The 19,931-nt window shown below is 38.7% G+C and overlaps 2 protein-coding genes across 4 annotated transcripts in view; one reads left to right on the top strand and one right to left on the bottom strand.

Moving 5' to 3' along the window:
- msraa (methionine sulfoxide reductase Aa) overlaps positions 1-3,397 on the top strand; it is an 82,274-nt gene extending 78,877 nt beyond the window's left edge. For both annotated transcript variants that reach the window (XM_056269147.1, XM_056269146.1), the window contains one exon: positions 3,094-3,397. In XM_056269147.1, the coding sequence (XP_056125122.1) occupies positions 3,094-3,264 (171 nt within the window). In that variant the 3' untranslated portion in view covers positions 3,265-3,397. The remainder of the gene's footprint in view (positions 1-3,093) is intronic.
- A 7,764-nt stretch (positions 3,398-11,161) lies between these two features.
- rcan2 (regulator of calcineurin 2) overlaps positions 11,162-19,931 on the bottom strand; it is a 68,718-nt gene continuing 59,948 nt past the window's right edge. For both annotated transcript variants that reach the window (XM_056269117.1, XM_056269118.1), the window contains one exon: positions 11,162-12,576. In XM_056269117.1, the coding sequence (XP_056125092.1) occupies positions 12,422-12,576 (155 nt within the window). In that variant the 3' untranslated portion in view covers positions 11,162-12,421. The remainder of the gene's footprint in view (positions 12,577-19,931) is intronic.

Raw genomic sequence — 19,931 nt, 5'->3', positions numbered from 1 at the left:
CACTGTGTACGTTGTTACATGCAGAAAGAAATTGCATTGATGTGAACTAAGTTTCCTTAAGAAGATTTTAAATTATTGTCACAATTTTAATTGATGTCTAATTTTAGTCTAAATTCAAAATGTGTTTCTTTTTTAGAAAATAATCATCAGATGTATTATATTCAGAAGTGTCCTCCACTGTGGCTGGTGTTTTTAATGCTGGTGGAGTGCTAGTGTTCCCAGTAAGCTTCTTAACTAAGTTAACTATAAGATTTACCAGAAAGCCATGCCAACAGATAACCTCAAATCGCCAAAACATTTTTTTTTTTTTTTTTGACTAGAACAATTCAGCCTGGGCCAGCATGGAAAAGCATCCTGGTCTTGGCAGCAGGTCTCAATTTTGAAAATTTTAAGTGTTTTCTTCAAATTCCGTGACATTGTGGCAACCTCAATTTTCTGCACAGGATGAAATGCTTCATCTGGTGAAAGCAGGCACATTTTGCCCACATGCCTTCCAGTTGAACCTGTATTAATTTGTCTTCTCTGGCGGAGCTCCCTGTGGCCCCTTAGGGCACCTGATGGATGGGTGGATGTACAGGTTTTGCGAGGACTTTATAAAAAGACAGCGAGACAGAGAGAGAGATGATATGTCTGTACCTAGCTCCCGTCTCCTGCAGCTGCTCCTAACAGGTGCATAACTGCTTCTTGCCAGATGGTCAGCAAAATGTGGTAGTTGGCAGGTTTCTTCACAGAATCAACCCTCGCTCTCACACAGGCACTGAGACGCAAAGATGGAGAGAAAGAGGTTAAAGAATGGGAAAGGTTGGTGACAGAAAAAGTTGCTAAGCGCTATAGCAAGCAAAACTCATTTTTCAAAAACCTTTTACTTGTTTTAAAACTATGTGAATGGCGCTTTTTCAGAGTGTAATTCTGCACTAAATCGTTTCAGGTGTCACAGTGTCGAAAATTGAGAAAGGTAGAAAAAGCACACACTTTTTTTATGTTTTGGACAAACTAACAAGGTTGAGAAAGGCAGAGCTTGAGTCCTCTGCCTTTCTCAACCTTGTTAGTTTGTCCAAAACATAAAAAAAGTGTGTGCTTTTTCTACCTTTCTCAATTTTCGACACTGTGACACCTGAAACGATTTAGTGCAGAATTACACTCTGAAAAAGCGCCATTCACATAGTTTTAAATAAGGCAACTGTGTTACAGTTGTTTTACAAAGTAAAATGGTCGAGTCTTGGGATGTTTTCATCAGATGAAAACTGATGGTCTTTCAGATGGTCGAGTCAGAATTAGGTGTAAACAACATGAAAGCATGGATCCATCCTCCCTTGTATCAATGGTTCAGGCTGCTGGTGGTGTAATGGTGTGAGGGATATTTTCTTGGCACACTTTGGGCCCCTTAGTACCAATTGAGTATTATTGCTGACCATGTCCACAGTGTTCACATCTTCTGATGGCTACTTCCAGCAGGATAATGCACCATGTCACAAAGCTCAAATCATCTTAAACTGGTCTCTTGAACATAACAGTGAGTTCACTACACTCAAATGGGCTCCACAGTCAACAGATCTCAATCCAGTAGAGCACCTTCGGGATGTGCCTGGAACGGGAGATTCACATCATGGATGTGTAGCCGTCAAATCTGCAGCAACTGCGTGATGCTATCATGATAATATGGACCAAAATCTGAGGGAGAAAGAATGAATGAATTAAGGCAGTTCTTAAGGCCTAAAAATACATGCTATTTTTATTAATTAAATCATTAACTTTTATTAAATAATTACATTTATTACATAAATTACATTTGCAAATAATGTAGCTGCTCCAATCAGATTTCAGCATCTGTCTTATTATCTTCAGATGTCTACTGGTAAAAGGTGGGTTATAGAAAGGTAATCAGATGCAGTGATCTCTTAGTTTCACAAACACCACAATGCCCGATGCTGTCTCTCATCAACCCCAAACAATCAAGCTCTCACCGAGAGAGAAAGACTAAATCAATATGAACACCATGCACCAGTCGTGTGCGGATGCTGCAGGATCATTGGGAGTGTGTGCTTGGCCTCAGGCATTAGGAGTGCAGGGTACTCATCCTTCCCATAATCCTCCTAACGGACTACTCTGAACATCTGGAATGAGAAGTGAACATCTGCCCGTCCTTATAAATTTAGAAATCCCCATTACTCCCTTTTTCGGTGTCTCTCACTAAATGAATGCTGTACTGCTTTACAAAGGGTCTACGTGGGTCTGGAAGAGAACACCAGTATTAAACATCACAGAGCAATATAGCAAAGCCTAACAGATATTATTTATTAATACATTTGAATAAATATTAATACATTTTTTATGTACTACCGTTCAGAAGTTTGAGTTCTGTACGATATTTTCATGTTTTTGAAAGAAGTTTCTTATGCTCTCCAAGGCTGCATTTATTTGATCAAAATTGACTTGAGTTGAATTGAAATTGAATTGTTTTATTTAAACAAATAAATTAATGAATTCGATTTTAATTTAATACTGTGATGTCAAATCTGAATTATTCCAGTTTTCAGTGTCACATGGGATGATTCTCGAGAAATCATTCATGTTGAAAAAAAATGTTCTGTTTAATTTTTTTGTTGTTGTTGGAAAACAGTTTTTTTCAGGATTCTGTGGTGATTAGAAAGAACAGCATTTATTTGAAACGAAAATCTTTTGTAACATTTTAAATGTCTTTACTGTCACTTTTGAGCAATTTAATGTGCCCTTGCTGAATTAAAGTATTAATTTCTTTTAAAAAATCTCAGACCCCAAACTTTTCCACAGCACATAAAAAATCTTAAAGATCAGGCAAAACAAAATGTCCTGTTTATAACTAAGGGTAGTAAACAGAGAAAGGGTGGATAATGGTCATGGAAAAACAAAATTACGACACTTTTTTTGGGGGGGGGACAAAAATCTTAATTTGAACATTTAACATAAATTAATTTAAAAATACTTGGTTTATATACATTTCATTGTACTCTTTTCTTCTAATTCAGGAATAACACAGATCTCATCAGGTTAAATGCTCATACACTCACTGTTACTGTATACAGTATTCATCATAAATGGCCTTCCTGTTGACAGGTGCTGACTGAAGCGGGTTTCGGAGCCATCACCACAGAAATAACAATGACCAAGGAGTTCTACTATGCAGAAGACTATCACCAGCAGTACCTCAGCAAGAACCCCAATGGCTACTGCGGGCTGGGCGGCACAGGGGTCTCCTGCCCAATAGGGCTGAAGAGTAAACATTAACACCCTTCTCCTGTCCTGTGATTGGACAAATGTATATTAACATGCCTTAACTGAAGCAATCACTGCTCCAATATACCCAGGCCTATATGTCATTGTTGGATATAAATAAATAAAAAGATTATAACGCAACTGACTAATAATGGTTTTTGTATGTGAGTGTGTCTGTGATCATTGCATTTGATTACAAAACCAAGTGACATTTTCTATCTAATGCAATGACAAGTATACATTTTAAGTTTCAATATAGAAGAGGAAGACACGTTCTTGTTTACGACACGCAGGATTGTGTGTTCATGTTTGTGTGCTTGTTCTAGATCCATCTGTCTATTCCATTCGCATACATATCTATTCATCCCTCCATCTGTCCACTACCTATGCGTTTGGTTCTATCCCAGCAGCAAGAACAAGCGCTCTCGTTCCTCTCTAAAAGTGTCACCACATATTTCATCTCCTCAATTAAGGCTTGACTGCAATCCCACACAAACAAACACAGGCTCTTGCATTCACACAGCGGAATCTGTGTATGTTTTACAGGGAACACTGCAAAAAACGGGGGCCCTTTGGTTTTCATGCATGTTTGTGCCATCAACAATGTAGCTCTCCTAATGAGAAGAGAGCTAAGAATTATTTATTTATTAACAACAGTAAGCTAAGAAAAGTCGGTTAAAACATTTCCCAATTTATGATGTTAATATCAAGGAATTTTCTGTTGATTTTTCACAGGTGTTTTAAATTGGAGTGCTGGCGATAATGTATTTTTGAAGGCCAAAACTCGGAAACAAAGGTAGCATTTTTGAAGCGGTGTTTGGTTAAATGCCTGAAATAAAGTCTGGGTGAACACAAGCCCAAAATATTTTCACATTTTATTCTACAACATAAGATACATCAGTAAAACCCCCCCTTATATGTTTTTAAGCTTTTACTAAATGGGACTACAGAAGTTGTCAGGCCATTAAACGTCCGAACAGGAAAATTCATCCACTCACTAATCCGCTTTTATATCCTAATTGTTTATAATCACACTTCTGAAAACTATTCTCTCGACCGTGGTGTAGTTCATTTATAGCCTACGTTTAGCTTTTTACTTCTGCTGATAGTTTAGGCTTCAAATATCAAAACTCATTCAAGTTTATTGAAAATGTTCAATTGTGAACAAAATATTTAAAAAAATTAACAAAACATGTAAGAATCACAAACTTTTGTTGGTCACAGAGTTTATATTCTGCAAAAATCAAAAAAACCAATGGAAAAATCCTATTGAGTTTTTGTCGATTGTGATGCAAATTTCTGGGTTGGCCTACAAAAATACAAATGGTATCTGCGAGGATTCCCAGTCAGGATTTAAACCATATCATAGTACTGAGACAGCTCTCATTAGAGTCACAAATGATTTGCTCTTATCATCCAATCGTGGTTGTATCTCTCTATTAGTGTTACTGGATCTTAGTCCTGCATTTGATACCATCGACCACAACATTCGTTTGAATAGACTCGAAAATTATGTTGGCATTAGTGGAATTGCACTAGCATGGTTCAAATCATACTTATCTGACCGTTATCGGTTTGTAACAGTAAATGAAGATATGTCTTATCGATCAAAAGTTCAGTATGGAGTACCACAAGGCTCAGTACAAGGACCGTTGCTGTTCACCATGTACATGCTACCCTTAGGAGATATCATTAGGAAGCATGGCATTAGTTTTCACTGTTATGCTGATGATACTCAGCTCTATATTTCTTCGCGCACCGACGAAAGGGCACCAATTCACAAAATTAACGGAATGCGTAGCTGATATAAAAATTTGGATGACTAGTAATTTCCTACCATTTAATTCAAAAAAAAAAAAAGTTTCTAATTATTGGGCAAAAAAACTCGTATTACCGTATTAACCCAGAATACTGTCTAACAATTGATGGCTGCTCTGTCAAGTCTTCGTCGTCGGTTAGGAACCTGGGTGTGCTCTTTGATACCAATCTTTCATTTGAAAGCCACGTTTCTAGCATCTGTAAAACCGCATTCTTCCATCTTAAAAATATATCTAAATTACGACATATGCTTTCAATGAAAAATGCGGAACAGTTAGTTCATGCGTTCATGACCTCAAGGCTAGATTATTGTAATGCTCTACTGGGTGGTTGCCCTGCATGCTTAATAAACAAAGTCCAGTTGGTCCAAAACGCAGCAGCTCGAGTTCTTACCAGAACCAGGAAGTATGCCCATATTAGCCCGGTTCTGTCAACACTGCATTGGCTCCCTATTAAACATCGTATACATTTTTAAATATTGCTGAAATACTTACAAAGCACTAAATGGTTTAGGTCCCCAGTACTTGAGCAAGCTCTTAACGCATTATAGTCCTTCACGTCTACTGCGATCTCAAAATTCCGGCTTGATAATACCTAGAATATCAAAATCGACTGCTGGCGGTAGATCCTTTTCCTATTTAGCACCAAAACTTTGGAACAGTCTTCCTAACATTGTCCGGGAAGCAGACGCACTCTGTTAGTTCAAAGCTAGACTAAAAACACATCTCTTTGACCTAGCATTCACATAACACATTATAGACTTCTATAATTCAATGTTAGGCTGCATAGAGGTCAGCCGGAACCGGGAACACTTCCCATAAATCCTGATGTACTTGTTACACCATAAGAAGAATGGCATCTACGCTAATATTAGTCTCTCTGTTTATCCCGAGGTTTACTGCAGTCCGCCCGATCCAGGCCGTATCCAGATCTGATGAAGGACCTGCGTCTGGACGCGACGACAACGCAGACCTGAAGTGTCAACTAGTCCCTCCCCTGTGAAGGCCTCCTTCCCTTTACCTCTGTACAGATAATCGTTGTCGGGATAATTCCGGTTCATGTGGCTATGCCGAAGCGATAAAATTCTGTATTATAAATTTTAAGGCCAGACAAGTAGTTTGTTGAGGGTTGGTTTTTTAGGGAAGGACTACATGCCTGCGCACAATGCACATATATTCAAATGCGCATACCTATGAATGAACTCTTAATGCGCATGTGCACGCCACCAGCGATCTCACAGGTTCGCATTTTTAAAGTTTGCGTAGAGAGAACTTAAGAGTTTTCTGTTAAAACAGTGTGGTGTTAGCGGCCCCTAAGTTAATAACTAATGATCGTTGTGACGGAAGTGAATCAATCAAAACTAACTTTAACTGGAAAATAACTTTATAACTAATAACTAGAGCTGCCATAAAACCAAAACAATCTGTTACTTTAATTTCCTATTAGGACTGTAAAGCCGCTTTGGAACAACCTACATTGTTAAAAGCGCCATATAAATGAAGATGACTTGACTTGACTTAAAGGACTCTAGTGAGTTAAAGGAAATGTCCGTAAACAAAGGTACTGGTAATTTTCTGGCAGGACGTTTTTTCTAGGGATTTTTTTTCTTTCAGTTCTTACAGTCTGTTTGTCATATGATAGCCGTTTACCCCCGTAAACTATTGGGGGAATAGTTTGATATCTCATTGGAATATATATCCTTTACAAACTAAAATTTTGAGGCACACAACCAGTAACAGGTTCAATACAGCTTAGATCTAAAAAAAAAAATTAGAGAAAGCAAAACTTAAAAAGCACAAAAATGAGAGAAAGCACATATTGCATTATTAGCAGTACAGTGAATGTGATATTCTACGCGAGGCAAAGACACAATTCCTTCAGTATTCACAGCAAAAATATGTGTTTGGGAAAGCAATTGGTGTTTACGGAGGGTCTCTGGTGTGGTTTTGGCTAATCCTCTGAGCAGGTGGCAACCGCTCCATGCACCTATTCCTGTGCCACACTCAGAGAGGGTCTCTCTGGGCAAGGCTGGCACTGGTGCTCAGGAACCTGGCCTGGCACAGCTTCTAGTTCCTACAGGCTGCTTTCAGCAATGCTGTGAAACAAGGACACTTGGTGACGCACTCACTTTGGCCCTGGAACCTGGGACTGGAACGCACGCACTCCGTTTACTTGGATTAGCCAAGTTAGTAACCGGGTGGGTCACAAAAGTTTTGTCACTTTAAAAGTTTAAGGCGGCAAGCATAATGCAATACATTGACTTACAAAGGACATCATATTTAAATCAGATCGATCTCCCCTTTATTACAGCCTAGTTGTTAATGACAATATAATGAATGTGAAATTTCGTAGAAATTTCGTTTTAAAATACAGGTCCTTCTCAAAAAATTAGCATATTGTGATAAAGTTCATTATTTTCTGTAATGTACTGGTAAACATTAGACTTTCATATATTTTAGATTCATTACACACAACTGAAGTAGTTCAAGCCTTTTATTGTTTTAATATTGATGATTTTGGCAAAAAAGTAAAGAAAAAACTAAAAATTAGCATATTTCAATCCGACCAATAAAATAAGTGTTTTTAATACAAAAAAGTCAACCTTCAAATAACTATGTTCAGTTATGCACTCAATACTTGGTCGGGAATCCTTTTGCAGAAATGACTGCTTCAATGCGGCGTGGCATGGAGGCAATCAGCCTGTGGCACTGCTGAGGTGTTATGGAGGCCCAGAATGCTTCTATAGCGGCCTTAAGCTCATCCAGAGTGTTGGGTCTTGACAATTAAACTTTCTCTTCACAATATCCCACAGATTCTCTATGGGCTTCAGGTCAGGAGAGTTGGCAGGCCAATTGAGCACAGTAATACCATGGTCAGTAAACCATTTACCAGTGGTTTTGGCACTGTGAGCACGTGCCAGGTCGTGCTGAAAAATGAAATCTTCATCTCCATAAAGCTTTTCAGCAGATGGAAGCATGAAGTGCTCCAAAATCTCCTGATAGCTAGCTGCATTGACCCTGCCCTTGATAAAACACAGTGGACCAACACCAGCAGCTGACATGGCACCCCAGACCATCACTGACTGTGGGTACTTGACACTGGACTTCAGGCATTTTGGCATTTCCTTCTCCCCAGTCTTCCTCCAGACTCTGGCACCTTGATTTCCGAATGACATGCAAAACTGAGCAACAGTCCAGTGCGGCTTCTCTGTAGCCCAGGTCAGGCGCTTCTGCCGCTGTTTCTGGTTCAAAAGTGGCTTGACCTGGGGAATGCGGCACCTGTAGCCCATTTCCTGCACACGCCTGTGCACGGTGGCTCTGGATGTTTCTACTCCAGACTCAGTCCACTGCTTCCGCAGGTCCCCCAAGGTCTGGAATCGGTCCTTCTCCACAATCTTCCTCAGGGTCCGGTCACCTCTTCTCGTTGTGCAGCGTTTTTTGCCACACTTTTTCCTTCCCACAGACTTCCCACTGAGGTGCCTTGATACAGCACTCTGGGAACAGCCTATTTGTTCAGAAATTTCTTTCTGTCTTACCCTCTTGCTTGAGGGTGTCAATGATGGCCTTCTGGACAGCAGTCAGGTCGGCAGTCTTACCCATGATTGTGGTTTTGAGTAATGAAACAGGCTGGGAGTTTTTAAAAGCCTCAGGAATCTTTTGCAGGTGTTTAGAGTTAGGCTAATTAGTTGATTCAGATGATTAGGTTAATAGCTCGTTTAGAGACCCTTTTCATGATATGCTAATTTTTTGAGATAGGAATTTTGGGTTTTCATGAGCTGTTTGCCAAAATCATCAGTATTAAAACAATAAAAGACCTGAAATATTTCAGTTGGTGTGCAATGAATCTAAAATATATGAAAGTTTAATTTTTATCATTACATTATGTAAAATAATGAACTTTATCACAATATGCAAATTTTTTGAGAAGGACCTGTATTCATTAACAGTCTGTTTTCTCTTACCTTTGAGTAGTTATCAGTAACAGATGGTAAGACTGCCATCTTCCGGTGGATAGTGACATTGCAGTTGCGGGCAGTCTTAATAAATTAAATAGGTCAAAGGATTGTCCAGAAGTTTAATTATATTATTGAGTTGATGCTTTCTTTTTCTTTTGCTCTTCACATCCTGATAAAGAAGTGACCTAAATATAAAAAGTATACTGTATATCTTCTGTGGAAGTCTCAGGACCAATAATAAATATGTATTTATTATGTCTATGGTCCTACCAGCCTGTCAACGTATGTTTTTCCATACTTCTTCGCACACTGCTCGCGCAGACATCACACGTCATCACCGCGTTCCGTGAGGACAGGGTTTGGCTATTTTGAGGCTGTAAGACCGTCTGTTTAGCTATGGTTCTATCTATCTATCTATCTATCTATCTATCTATCTATCTATCTATCTATCTATCTATCTATCTATCTATCTATCTATCTATCTATCTATCTATCTATCTATCTATCTATCTATCTATCTATCTATCTTTGAGACATCTATCTATCTTTGAGACATCTATCTATCAATCTTTGAGACATCTATCTATCTATCTATCTATGATACATGTCTATCTATCTATCTTTGAGACATCTATCTATCTATCTTTGAGACATCTATCTATCTATCTATCTATGATACATGTCTATCTATCTATCTATCTATCTTTGAGACATCTATCTATCTTTGAGACATCTATCTATCTATCTATCTATCTATCTATCTATCTATCTATCTATCTATCTATCTATCTATCTTTTGAGACATCTATCTATCTATCTGATACATGTCTATCTATCTTTGAGACATCTATCTATCTATCTATCTATCTATCTATCTATCTATCTATCTATCTATCTATCTATCTATCTATCTATCTATCTATCTATCTATCTCTATCTATCTATCTATCTATCTATCTATCTATCTATCTATCGTACAGTATAGTCATCAAAATTCACGCCAGAGTTTTAAAACCAAACTTTTTTTTTAATACTAACAAAGAATCATCTCAACTACTTGTACATGGCTACCATGAATATTTGTACAAAAATGCAGTAAAAATATTGATTAATATATACAGATATGTCTCCTTAGTGTCGGCAGGCAGGACGCACATGTAGATGACAAGAACACCAATGGTCTTGCACGAGTACACAATACAGATATCGTTTTCCAACATCAGTGACACTAACTCCAGATCGAAGACTTTAAGAACAGAGATATTAATCATGTCTTCAGGAGTACATGAAAAATAAAAGGAAATACAGTTACTGAATGATACTGTGTACAGTCATGTGAATAAGAAAGTGCAATACAGAACAATACAAAAATCTTAAATTACATGACAGTAAGGAAGGCTGGCAGCATGAGAGACTGCGATAGATTTTTGTCGATTGTGAGAAGAGAATATGGGAAGAGCCGATTGGCCAAGCAGGCAATAATGAACTGGAAGGGAAAGTCCAAGGCAGTGGACGGTTGGTATCGGTTTTGTTATATTGCTCTCGCCCCATTCGTTTACACATTTATCGTATGCCTCTTATTTTCAGAGAAGCGGACCAGAGTGTGCACTGCTAACCTTGTGAGTGCTAAATCAAATAAGGCTTGCGGCATATGGAAACATCTGTGTCACAATGCAGACGGCAATGTCAAAAGAGAGCAGTAAGAACCCTGTTTCCAGAACAGCGAAGGAGTCACTGCTTCAGCGGGATGGGGTGTATTACTTCTACATTCTTTTAGGCTAATGGACACAGACATTTGGACCAAGGAACAATCCAATTCAACAGGAAACATGGTATTATGAAAGCTGTGGCTACCCTTAACAGGTCGTGAACACTGAACAACAGATGTTTAAGCCTGATAACCTTCTTAAATGCACAACACACTCGTACAATAATACTTTAGCGTAGGGTGTCAGTCAAGTATCACAGTAATGACACATCACAGTGTTGATATACTGTCCGGGACGGGTGTCATTTATAGTCTTGGAAGAAATAATATAACCTTAGTTTATACCTTAACTAACTAATGCTTTTTTGTGGTGTGTTTGCCGACTACTCGGGGTTGTATAGCGCCTCTGCGACTCAAATCTACGGATATGGTTTGTGCATGCCTTCATGTTATGTACTATGGATACATAAATCAGTTTTTTTTTTTTTTTTTTTTTATAATCCGTAAATGAGTTAAGCACACCAAAAAGATATTGAATAGGATAAGAAAGGTCGGCATCACCCTCATAACAATAGCTTTTTGTTACACACTGTGTAATAGCACTTGGAAGATCTGTCTCAATAGCATCATACATGATTTCTTTCAAATGATTAGAAATGAAGTGACGTGCGAACGAAGTCTCACAAACTACGAGGAAATCTATGGTTTTGGACAACTACAATAAATTCTAGAAACGAGTAACCATGCATATTACAGACTTCATTAAATGACATCTGATTAGCCATTGATGTCATCAAAACTGTAATGGGAGCTAATGGGGAAAAAAAAGTTCTTTAAGGTTTCCGTCTAACAAGGGGCATTGGGGACCAAGCACGACAAAAAAAGATTCATATTGAGGGAGCAACTCATAGTTTCCATTGAAAGGTGCATGGTATGAACAAAATTTCAGCTTATTGTTCAGAATAGCATCGTTTTTCTGTAAGAACACTGTCGGCGAGACATGTAGACAATTATACATAGCGGGAAATAAAAACATATATTTTGCTACCAGAACATGCACTGGCCTGAAGGGAACTATTCCTGCAGTCTGCACTTTTTTGCTATGCACAAGTAAATTGTTTGCCATTCTAGGATTATTTGACAGAAATTTGTTAGGCAAGATATCTTTTTAAGGGTGCCACATGCAGCGCTGGTGTTTAGCCACATTTAGTGGCTTGCATGCCCTTATGAAGAACATACTATTATTAATGGCTTGCTGGGTACAAATGATACATATTTGCTGTGCAAGAGCAAAGCCAAATGGCCAGCTATTAGCCAATAGGCACATCTGACACCATCACGTGCCACGGTCCAGTAGCCAATCAGAGACATAGGTGAGAGCAGGGACAGGTACATGCTGCCTCTAACTGGTGATCAGATGACATTACAACAGAGTCAGATTGGGAAAGAGGGACAGAGAGCGGCCATATTGAACACAGAGTATTGCCAACATAAAAAAAAAAAAAAAAAAAACTTGTGACAGCACATTGAGGATTGTATACATGTGTGTGCTGAACGAGAAACACAGATCAGAGTCCCTCAGACCCTGGTTGTGTGTTTAACAAGGTTCTGAAGGAGGGTGGCCGAGATCCTGTGATGGAGATGGTGGAGGGGTCAAATCCTCCTGACTCTGTGTGGAGCTGTAGAGTTCAGTGTGAGACTGGCAGGTCTGGGCGCCGGGTCTGGATGATTTTTGGTTTAGGGTTGATCTTTGATTCCTCCTCCTCCTCCGTGTCACTGTCACAGACGTGGACCACCACGCTGGGCGTAGACTCCGTGCCTGCATGCAGCTCAAACTTCTCACCTGTGTGTGTAGAAGAGAAGGATCTGTCAGCTTGAGAGTTTCTGAACCGAATATGCTATAGGTAGGGCTGGCTGATATATCGAATACTTATAACATTTGTTACACTCTCAGGTTGTTCCAAACCTGCATCCATTTCTTTGTTCTGTTGAACAAAGGAAGATAATTTGAAGGATGTGGGAAACTGAACAGTTTTTTTTTTTTTTTTTTGTCCTAGTATAGAGGTCAATGGTGCCCCAAAGCGGCCTGGTTACAAAATTTCTTCAAAATATCTTTCTTTGTGTTCAGCACAACAAAGAAATGTATACAGGTTTGGAACAACATGAGGGTGAGTAAATGATGACAGAATTTTCATTTTTGGTTGAACTATCCCTTTAAGAGAGAAAGTTTTAATTTAGTGTGTTTTTAACTTGCATGTAAGATTTGATTAATTCACCAAACTTTTGAATGGTATTGTAGGTATACATTGCTGTTTATTATTATTATTATTATTTGGTGTTTAAATAGAAATTATTACATTTAATTGGTGGAAAAAGTAGATTTTAAATATAATTTTTGCATTAAACATTTTTTTAAACAAAATGTTCTTAAAATTAAGTTTTTGTACATAAAATGCTTATGCTGCATTCCATGCAACATCCAACTTGGATCCCTGGTTTCACCTTAGTGACGGCATATGATGTCACATGGTAATGGTTAATGTTAATGCAATGCATTTGCTTAAAAGTGATTGTTTACCAAGTCAAATTTACTTCTGTGTGGTTTAAAAAAAAAACTGTTCAGCAAACATTCGCAGAGAAAGATTGTGCATTTTTACTTGGTCATCTGAAAAACACAAGCTAGCATCAGTGCTATTCTGTCTGCAATATAAAGCGAATTTCCCAGGTCAGAGTCCGGATTGGAATGCATATTTATCCTGCAATACTAACAATGAGACCTAGAGGGCGCTCTCTCTCCAGATCTCAATGTGAGCATAGTGAGGATATTTTAGGCTGGCTGTAACTGCGGTTTTGCCAGAGAATACCAGCAATGATCCATAGCATTACACGCATTAAACATACACCGAATGCACTGGGGAACTATTCTACTGTGTATCCAATGCTGAAAATCCTTAACACTACCAGAATGAGATCTGTTCACTTCACTTGTCAGTCAGAGCAGTCTGGAGGGGTTTCCACACTTCAGGTAATTAAAACTACAACCGCACACATTCACAAGAGATAAGCAGCTTTTCTGCATCTCTCCATCCCTGTTGCACGACGGCTGGATGAGGGTCAATATTTGAAATGTGTTAGACGAATTCACTCTTTTGTGTTTGTTTGCCAGATAGAACAGAACAGGGAGCTGAATCAAAGTTTACCACTGTGCCTTTGGGCGGCATGTGTGTGCAGTGCATTGTGGTCACCCAGAGGATCCAGCACACTCTAAAGACCCTCTTATCTTCTGCTTTTCTAGAAGTCTCTGGCTTACACTGTCTTTCTTTCCCTTATGTTTTTATCCTGTGTGCTCATATTTCCTTGCACACAAACAAACAAACGCGAATCGCATCCAAAGTTTTAATCTTCTCACTATTTTGACCTAATTCCTCTATCAGTTACGCATCTTATGTTTTATTCATACAAAACGCACTCGTTCAAACAATTCCTCAGCTATGTTCCTACAAATTTACAATCCGTCGCATTCCTCTTCTCCTGCACAGCCTCCTGAGGGCTCAGCTTCTCTCAGAAACCTGGGCATGACGTCAATGCTGCATATTGACGTCAAGGGTCAGACAGTCTTAGACAGAAAGAGCAAGCAATCAAGCTTGTTACCGCAGAGATGAAACTTTAAAGGCTTCCTAGGCCGTTAGAAACCCTACAAGGGGATAAAAACATAAGGTTGGTCGGTGTTTGTGGTGATGTTACTTCGCTGTCCCTCATAAAGCAGGAAGAGCTGCTAAAAACAAGTCTTTATTAAATCAGCAGTGATTTCATTGGCATGCGAAGCACATCTCTCCAGCTCTATCCTCCGCCACTCATCAAGAGCTGTGTGTGTGTGTGTGTGTATGACAGGCGTGCACCACTGAGAAGAGAGAGGTGGTGAGCGAGTGTGGCTGCAGAAAGGCCAGATGGATTTCGTCTGGTTAGTATAGGTTCAGTGGGCCGGCACAGGGTATTTTTAGAGCATTCTTTGGAAAGAGGGGCAAAACACTTCACTTCCGTTCATCCTTTTAAAGTCCTCCTCTCCAAAAACACAAATGACAATTTCTGCATTCCTAAGCAACCGTCCTTAAAATAAACCCCCTCTTCTGATTGAAAAAATTAACCCTTCATATCATAGCGAGAACCTCATACAAGCAGGAGCGTACAAGAAAACAGAACCGATCTGATAATCCCAGCTGCAGACTGAATAACAGCCCGTGAATGGATAATGACTCGTGCAAATTGCTGCGTATTTGGTGTCAGCCATCTGCCAGCGTGATTGAAAATACCCTCAGATAAATAGTCAAAAGTGAGGAGCCATGCTGTAGCGTACTTTGATCCATTGACATTATTTCTGTTTCAAATCTCTACAGTGGCACTATGACCTTTCAGAGTGCTGGTAAGTCCATCTGGGTTTCCGCATGGATTGATCAGCAGTGTCAGGGAAAAAGTGCAAAAACTGCACCTTTAGATTTTCACAGTGGCAGAACCCTCAGAGGAATACTTTTGAACACCTTTCATGTTGTAGACACTTGTGTTTAATGATTATGATCAAACATGAATTAACGTTGAACATGCACTACCGTTCAAAAGTTTTTAGTCTGCATTTTATCATGTTTTTGAAATAAGTCTCTTATGCTCCACATTTAGTTGATCAAAAATACTGTACAACTAGTATTGTAAAATATTATTACAATTGAAAGTAACAGTTTTGTATTTGTATATTTTAGAATGTAATTTATTCCTGTGATGGCAAAGCTGAATTTTCAGCAGCCATGATTTATTATCATTGTTGAAAACATTTGTGCTGCTTAATATTTTTGTGAAAATGATGATGCATTTTTGATCAAACGAATGCATCCTCAAAGTACTGCTTTCTTTCTTTCCAAAAAAAAAAAAAAAAAAAATGACCGCCCCCAAACTTTGTAGTAAAACTTAACCACAATAAATGCTGTAAAAAGTGTTGTTCATTGTTAGTTCATCATACTTAATGCATTATTATTAAATGCAGAACTGTTATTATTATTTGGAGGGCTCTAAAAGCATAAAGTGAATATTCTTTAGCTCAGGATAGTCTGAAGTGAAGGATTTGGAATTGTGTGTGTGCTCAGGGTGCATTCAGTGTGACATCATTTTCATGCGTTCAGGTCTCTGTCACGGTCTCAAAAACACACATGCTCAGAACTGAAACAAATTGTGAATGTCGATGTCTGTTATTTTTAGGGTACCGTTGGACCCCTGGCCCTCTCACAAGAAACTATTGTGCATGATGGTTCTTAACGCATTTATGCTAATAAATAGACATATGCCTCATAGTTTGAGATCTGAATCCAGTACAAATATAAAGCACAGGCTCTCTAAGCCTCAGATCAGGTTCATAGGTGTTCAATTGAAAAGTTCTTGTGCTTTGTATAGCTATAAGAACCCTCTCTGGGCCCTGCACACCCCACATGCTTGGCTCCAGGTCTGTTATCTAAGCGTCCACAGATGCAGCAGGAATATTTCATTAAGTGCTCTTGCTTTCTCAGGGTGAAGCGGCTGGGTATGCGCCTTGTAAACAGAGCAGGGAACAACAAAAGCCTTTTTGCTTTAATGAGCTGGAGTGTGCGTGTATTGTTGTACTGTACAATTTCAGTGCGGGCCATGTGGAAAACACAGCCTCTCAGACACAAACTTGTGTATGGAAACACAGGCTTAACAATGGAAAAAAGCTTCCTTCCACAACAACCACAATCATTATTGCCATCCGACAGCAGTCTAACACAGTCAAGGTGCCTGGGCTGAATGGGCTGTTTGTTTAGCTTGCCACATGGTTCCACTTGAGTGCTGTGGATTGCTCACTAGTTTGTACCGTCTCCTCTGTTCCCTTATTGCCTTCGATTGCTATTAACATGCGCCGGCTTTGTGACCGAAGCCCATCACGGGTGGACAAGGTCAAAACTTTGAGGCAGTGAAACGTCACTGAAGCGGCAAAACAGATCTCAGTCAATGTTGTGTAAAAATTAATATTGAAATTAGGACTGGCCCATATATTGAATATTCATGAAATATTTGTGAAGATTTAGCTGGCAATGTAAAATGTTTTTATGGCTTTTAATTGATAATTTAGTTTATTAAATAAAGACTCCTCGGATTCATTTTGCAAGCATGCTTTATCTTGCGTCTCTGCTTTAAACTTCAGTAGGAAACAGTTAAGCATAATTCTGATGTTCGAGTCATCAGTCAAAAATCTTCACTGAAGTCTCTAATAGTATATCAAAATATCTAGATAAATGTATCCCTTTTTTAGCTGCAACCCTAGGTGAAATGGGTATATTTGAACTTAAGTGTGCCTTATACGCTTGTCTTTTCTCATGCACTGCATCTACTGTAGTATAGGGCCTTGTTTCACATGGTTCAATGCTGCTCTTTCGTGGTAATCAATAATAATAATGTACTGTTCTCTAAATTCACACTTAATTGACATTAAATGTTGTTGCTTAAAGACTTAAAGCAGAGAATTAGTTGTTAATTGACGGAAGATGCCAGCTTGATCTCTGGAGTGTGATCTCCAGTCCTGTAATTCAGTTCAGATTGATTTTACGCAAGCATACGTGATGCGTTATCCTCAGACAATTTACATTTGACACTTCTTTCATTTTAAATGTGATGGTCTCTATCTAGTGAATGATGTTTATGTGTAGTTGTTAATACAAAAATCAATGAAAATAATTTCTTAGTAGTGGTATTTTGTCATGTACTATGTCCTATGTATGTCCTATAAAACCTTTCCTACTCCGCAAATGAAAGAGGGGGTTTCCATTAGCCCAAAATCATCACAACCATAAGCATTTTATCGGGATTATGCAATAAACAGAGATTAACAACAACAAAAAAAACGCATTCTTTTTAGGACCAGCCTGTGGCTTCTTTTCTCACCCTAAGCATGTGGAAACATTTCTGATTGGCTGACCTCAGAACAGGCTGTGAAACCACTAGAAAAGTGAAGCTGTTTCAATGTACCGCTCTGGGATTATGCAACTCTGAATGACTCACTCAGCCATTGAGGGGATATGGCCACTTGATACAAATCTAGCACTGCTGTGTATGTTTATATATGTGTAGTAGTGAGTGTTGTATGTGTCACTCTGATGTAAAACAGTTTAGTTTTAAAAAATGGGGCACGGTTCGCATGAAAAAATTGGTAATGTGAAAGCTGTCATGCGGACCCGGGAGCGGACCGAGTTACCGAACCTGAGACTAGCTGCCGGAGGTGGTCTGAGTTTGGTTTCACTGGAACCAAAGCCACTTGAAGGCAAGCCTGCAACCTTAGCCGAAAAAAGGGTAACACCTGCAAACGAAGAGGCTGTAATGTGATTGGTTATCAAGGCACACGTGATCCAAGTTAGCCGTTACGCTTTATCCAATGGTATAGTCACACACCCTCGTATCTCCCAATAATAAGACCATGGCTGCATCTGAAATCGCATATTTCCCTAAACAATATGACAAAAACAATATGTGACGAAAGAAGTGTGTCCAAATCACATTACTGATAAAAGAGGTGAGATTCTGAAGTGTGCATACGATGGACACTTAACTATCCCATAAGGCCACGGGAGAGGATTTATGAATGGAAGTGAAGCGACATAACTGAAGCTGGTAGGTCACATGATAAAGGCAACAAGGCAAACCTTTTTAGAATTTAAGTAATTACTTATTCAAAATAAGTACCTACTCAAGAGAGTATGCGATTTCAGACGCAGCCCATCTCTGACTGGAACTGTGGCGCGATTCAAGTGAATGTGAAAGCAACAAGAACTCGGGTGTGTACTTGTTTAGGAAATAAAGTAACCTGTGCATGCATTTCAGCCGATGACGACGTCATTGGTTCAACAAAACACATAAAGGGATGACAGTGGGGATGATTTACGTTGGATACGAGCGAGAGCGTGCAGTGAAATCGTGTTTAGTGAGTGCAATCAGAGCGGCAAATGATTGGCTCACAATCTGCTGTCTCCTCAAAACAGTTGGTTCACAAGCAACAGAAAGTCACCTTCATACAACGCGCATACAGTAAACCCAAGTGTTGTTCACTCTGGTGCGCATTAAATAATAAAAAACAATGTATTGACATGCGTAATGTTTTGCTCCGTGCACGTTTGTAAGATGAATGCAAGTGCACCAGGGTTCGATAGAATCTGTGAAACCAGACCAATGCTGAAACAATCGCAAAATCTACAACAATGAGTTATCTCAGCTGAGACTCTCATTGTCCTAGATCTCGTGTACCATCTGCATGTTAGCCTTGCATCTCACAGTGACTCGTACTATCACAGCTGCAAAATCTTTAAAGGCAGGGTAGGACGATTTGTTCCAGAAACATTTTTTGTTATGCTGGTTGAAAGTCTCTTCACATCCTGAGAGCAATCACTAAATTAAGTGGTCTAAATGTATTTATATATATATATTAGGGGTGGAACGGTACACAGAAGTCACGGTTCGGTTCATACCTCGGTTCAGACATCACGGTTCGGTACGATTTCGGTACAATGGAGGGAAAAGCAAAACAAAAATGCAGAAGGCATTGTATTTTTTAAATAAGTTTTATTAATAAAGGCATAGAACCAGTTTGTTTGTAGTGCACTGAAAATAGTTTTATATAATTAGTTTATTAATTAAATTAATAAAAAGACAAAAAGACCTTGCGATGTGTTTGGTAATTGTACCTGAATTAATTTAAAATTATTTAGCTATATTTCAGATCAATATATTTGTTTTCCTTAATTTCAATTAACATTATTAATTAACAATGTAACATTATTCTCATCTGAATTATAAATAATTGATTTCTGTATAAAATAATACTACCATTAAAAACACATTCGATTTTCTTTTTTAATCAATGTAGAATGTGTAAGATTAGTGCTCCGAGGACAAGAAATGAAAACCAATGCAATATGATGAATTTCCAAAAGATATCGGACCCACAGACTGTTTTGAAATGGAGTTGGATAAATATGTTTTGCTTTTAAAACTGTGTGTGTGTGTGTGTGTGTGATTTTGGTTGGGTGACAGTTGTAGGTTACAGTTTGACAAGAGTTTACAGTGTGACAAAACCACAATGTTGTGTTTTATTGCGAGTGTACACAAATATAAGTAAACACTTTGCAGGTTTAATGATCTGTATCAGCAAAA

The sequence above is a fragment of the Rhinichthys klamathensis genome, unplaced genomic scaffold, assembly GCF_029890125.1.
Source record: "Rhinichthys klamathensis goyatoka isolate OS25496 unplaced genomic scaffold, OSU_Roscu_1.1 h1tg000281l_1, whole genome shotgun sequence".
NCBI lineage: Eukaryota > Metazoa > Chordata > Actinopteri > Cypriniformes > Leuciscidae > Rhinichthys > Rhinichthys klamathensis.
Note: the sequence above shows the minus strand (reverse complement) of the source record. Positions and strands in the feature narration are given on the sequence as shown.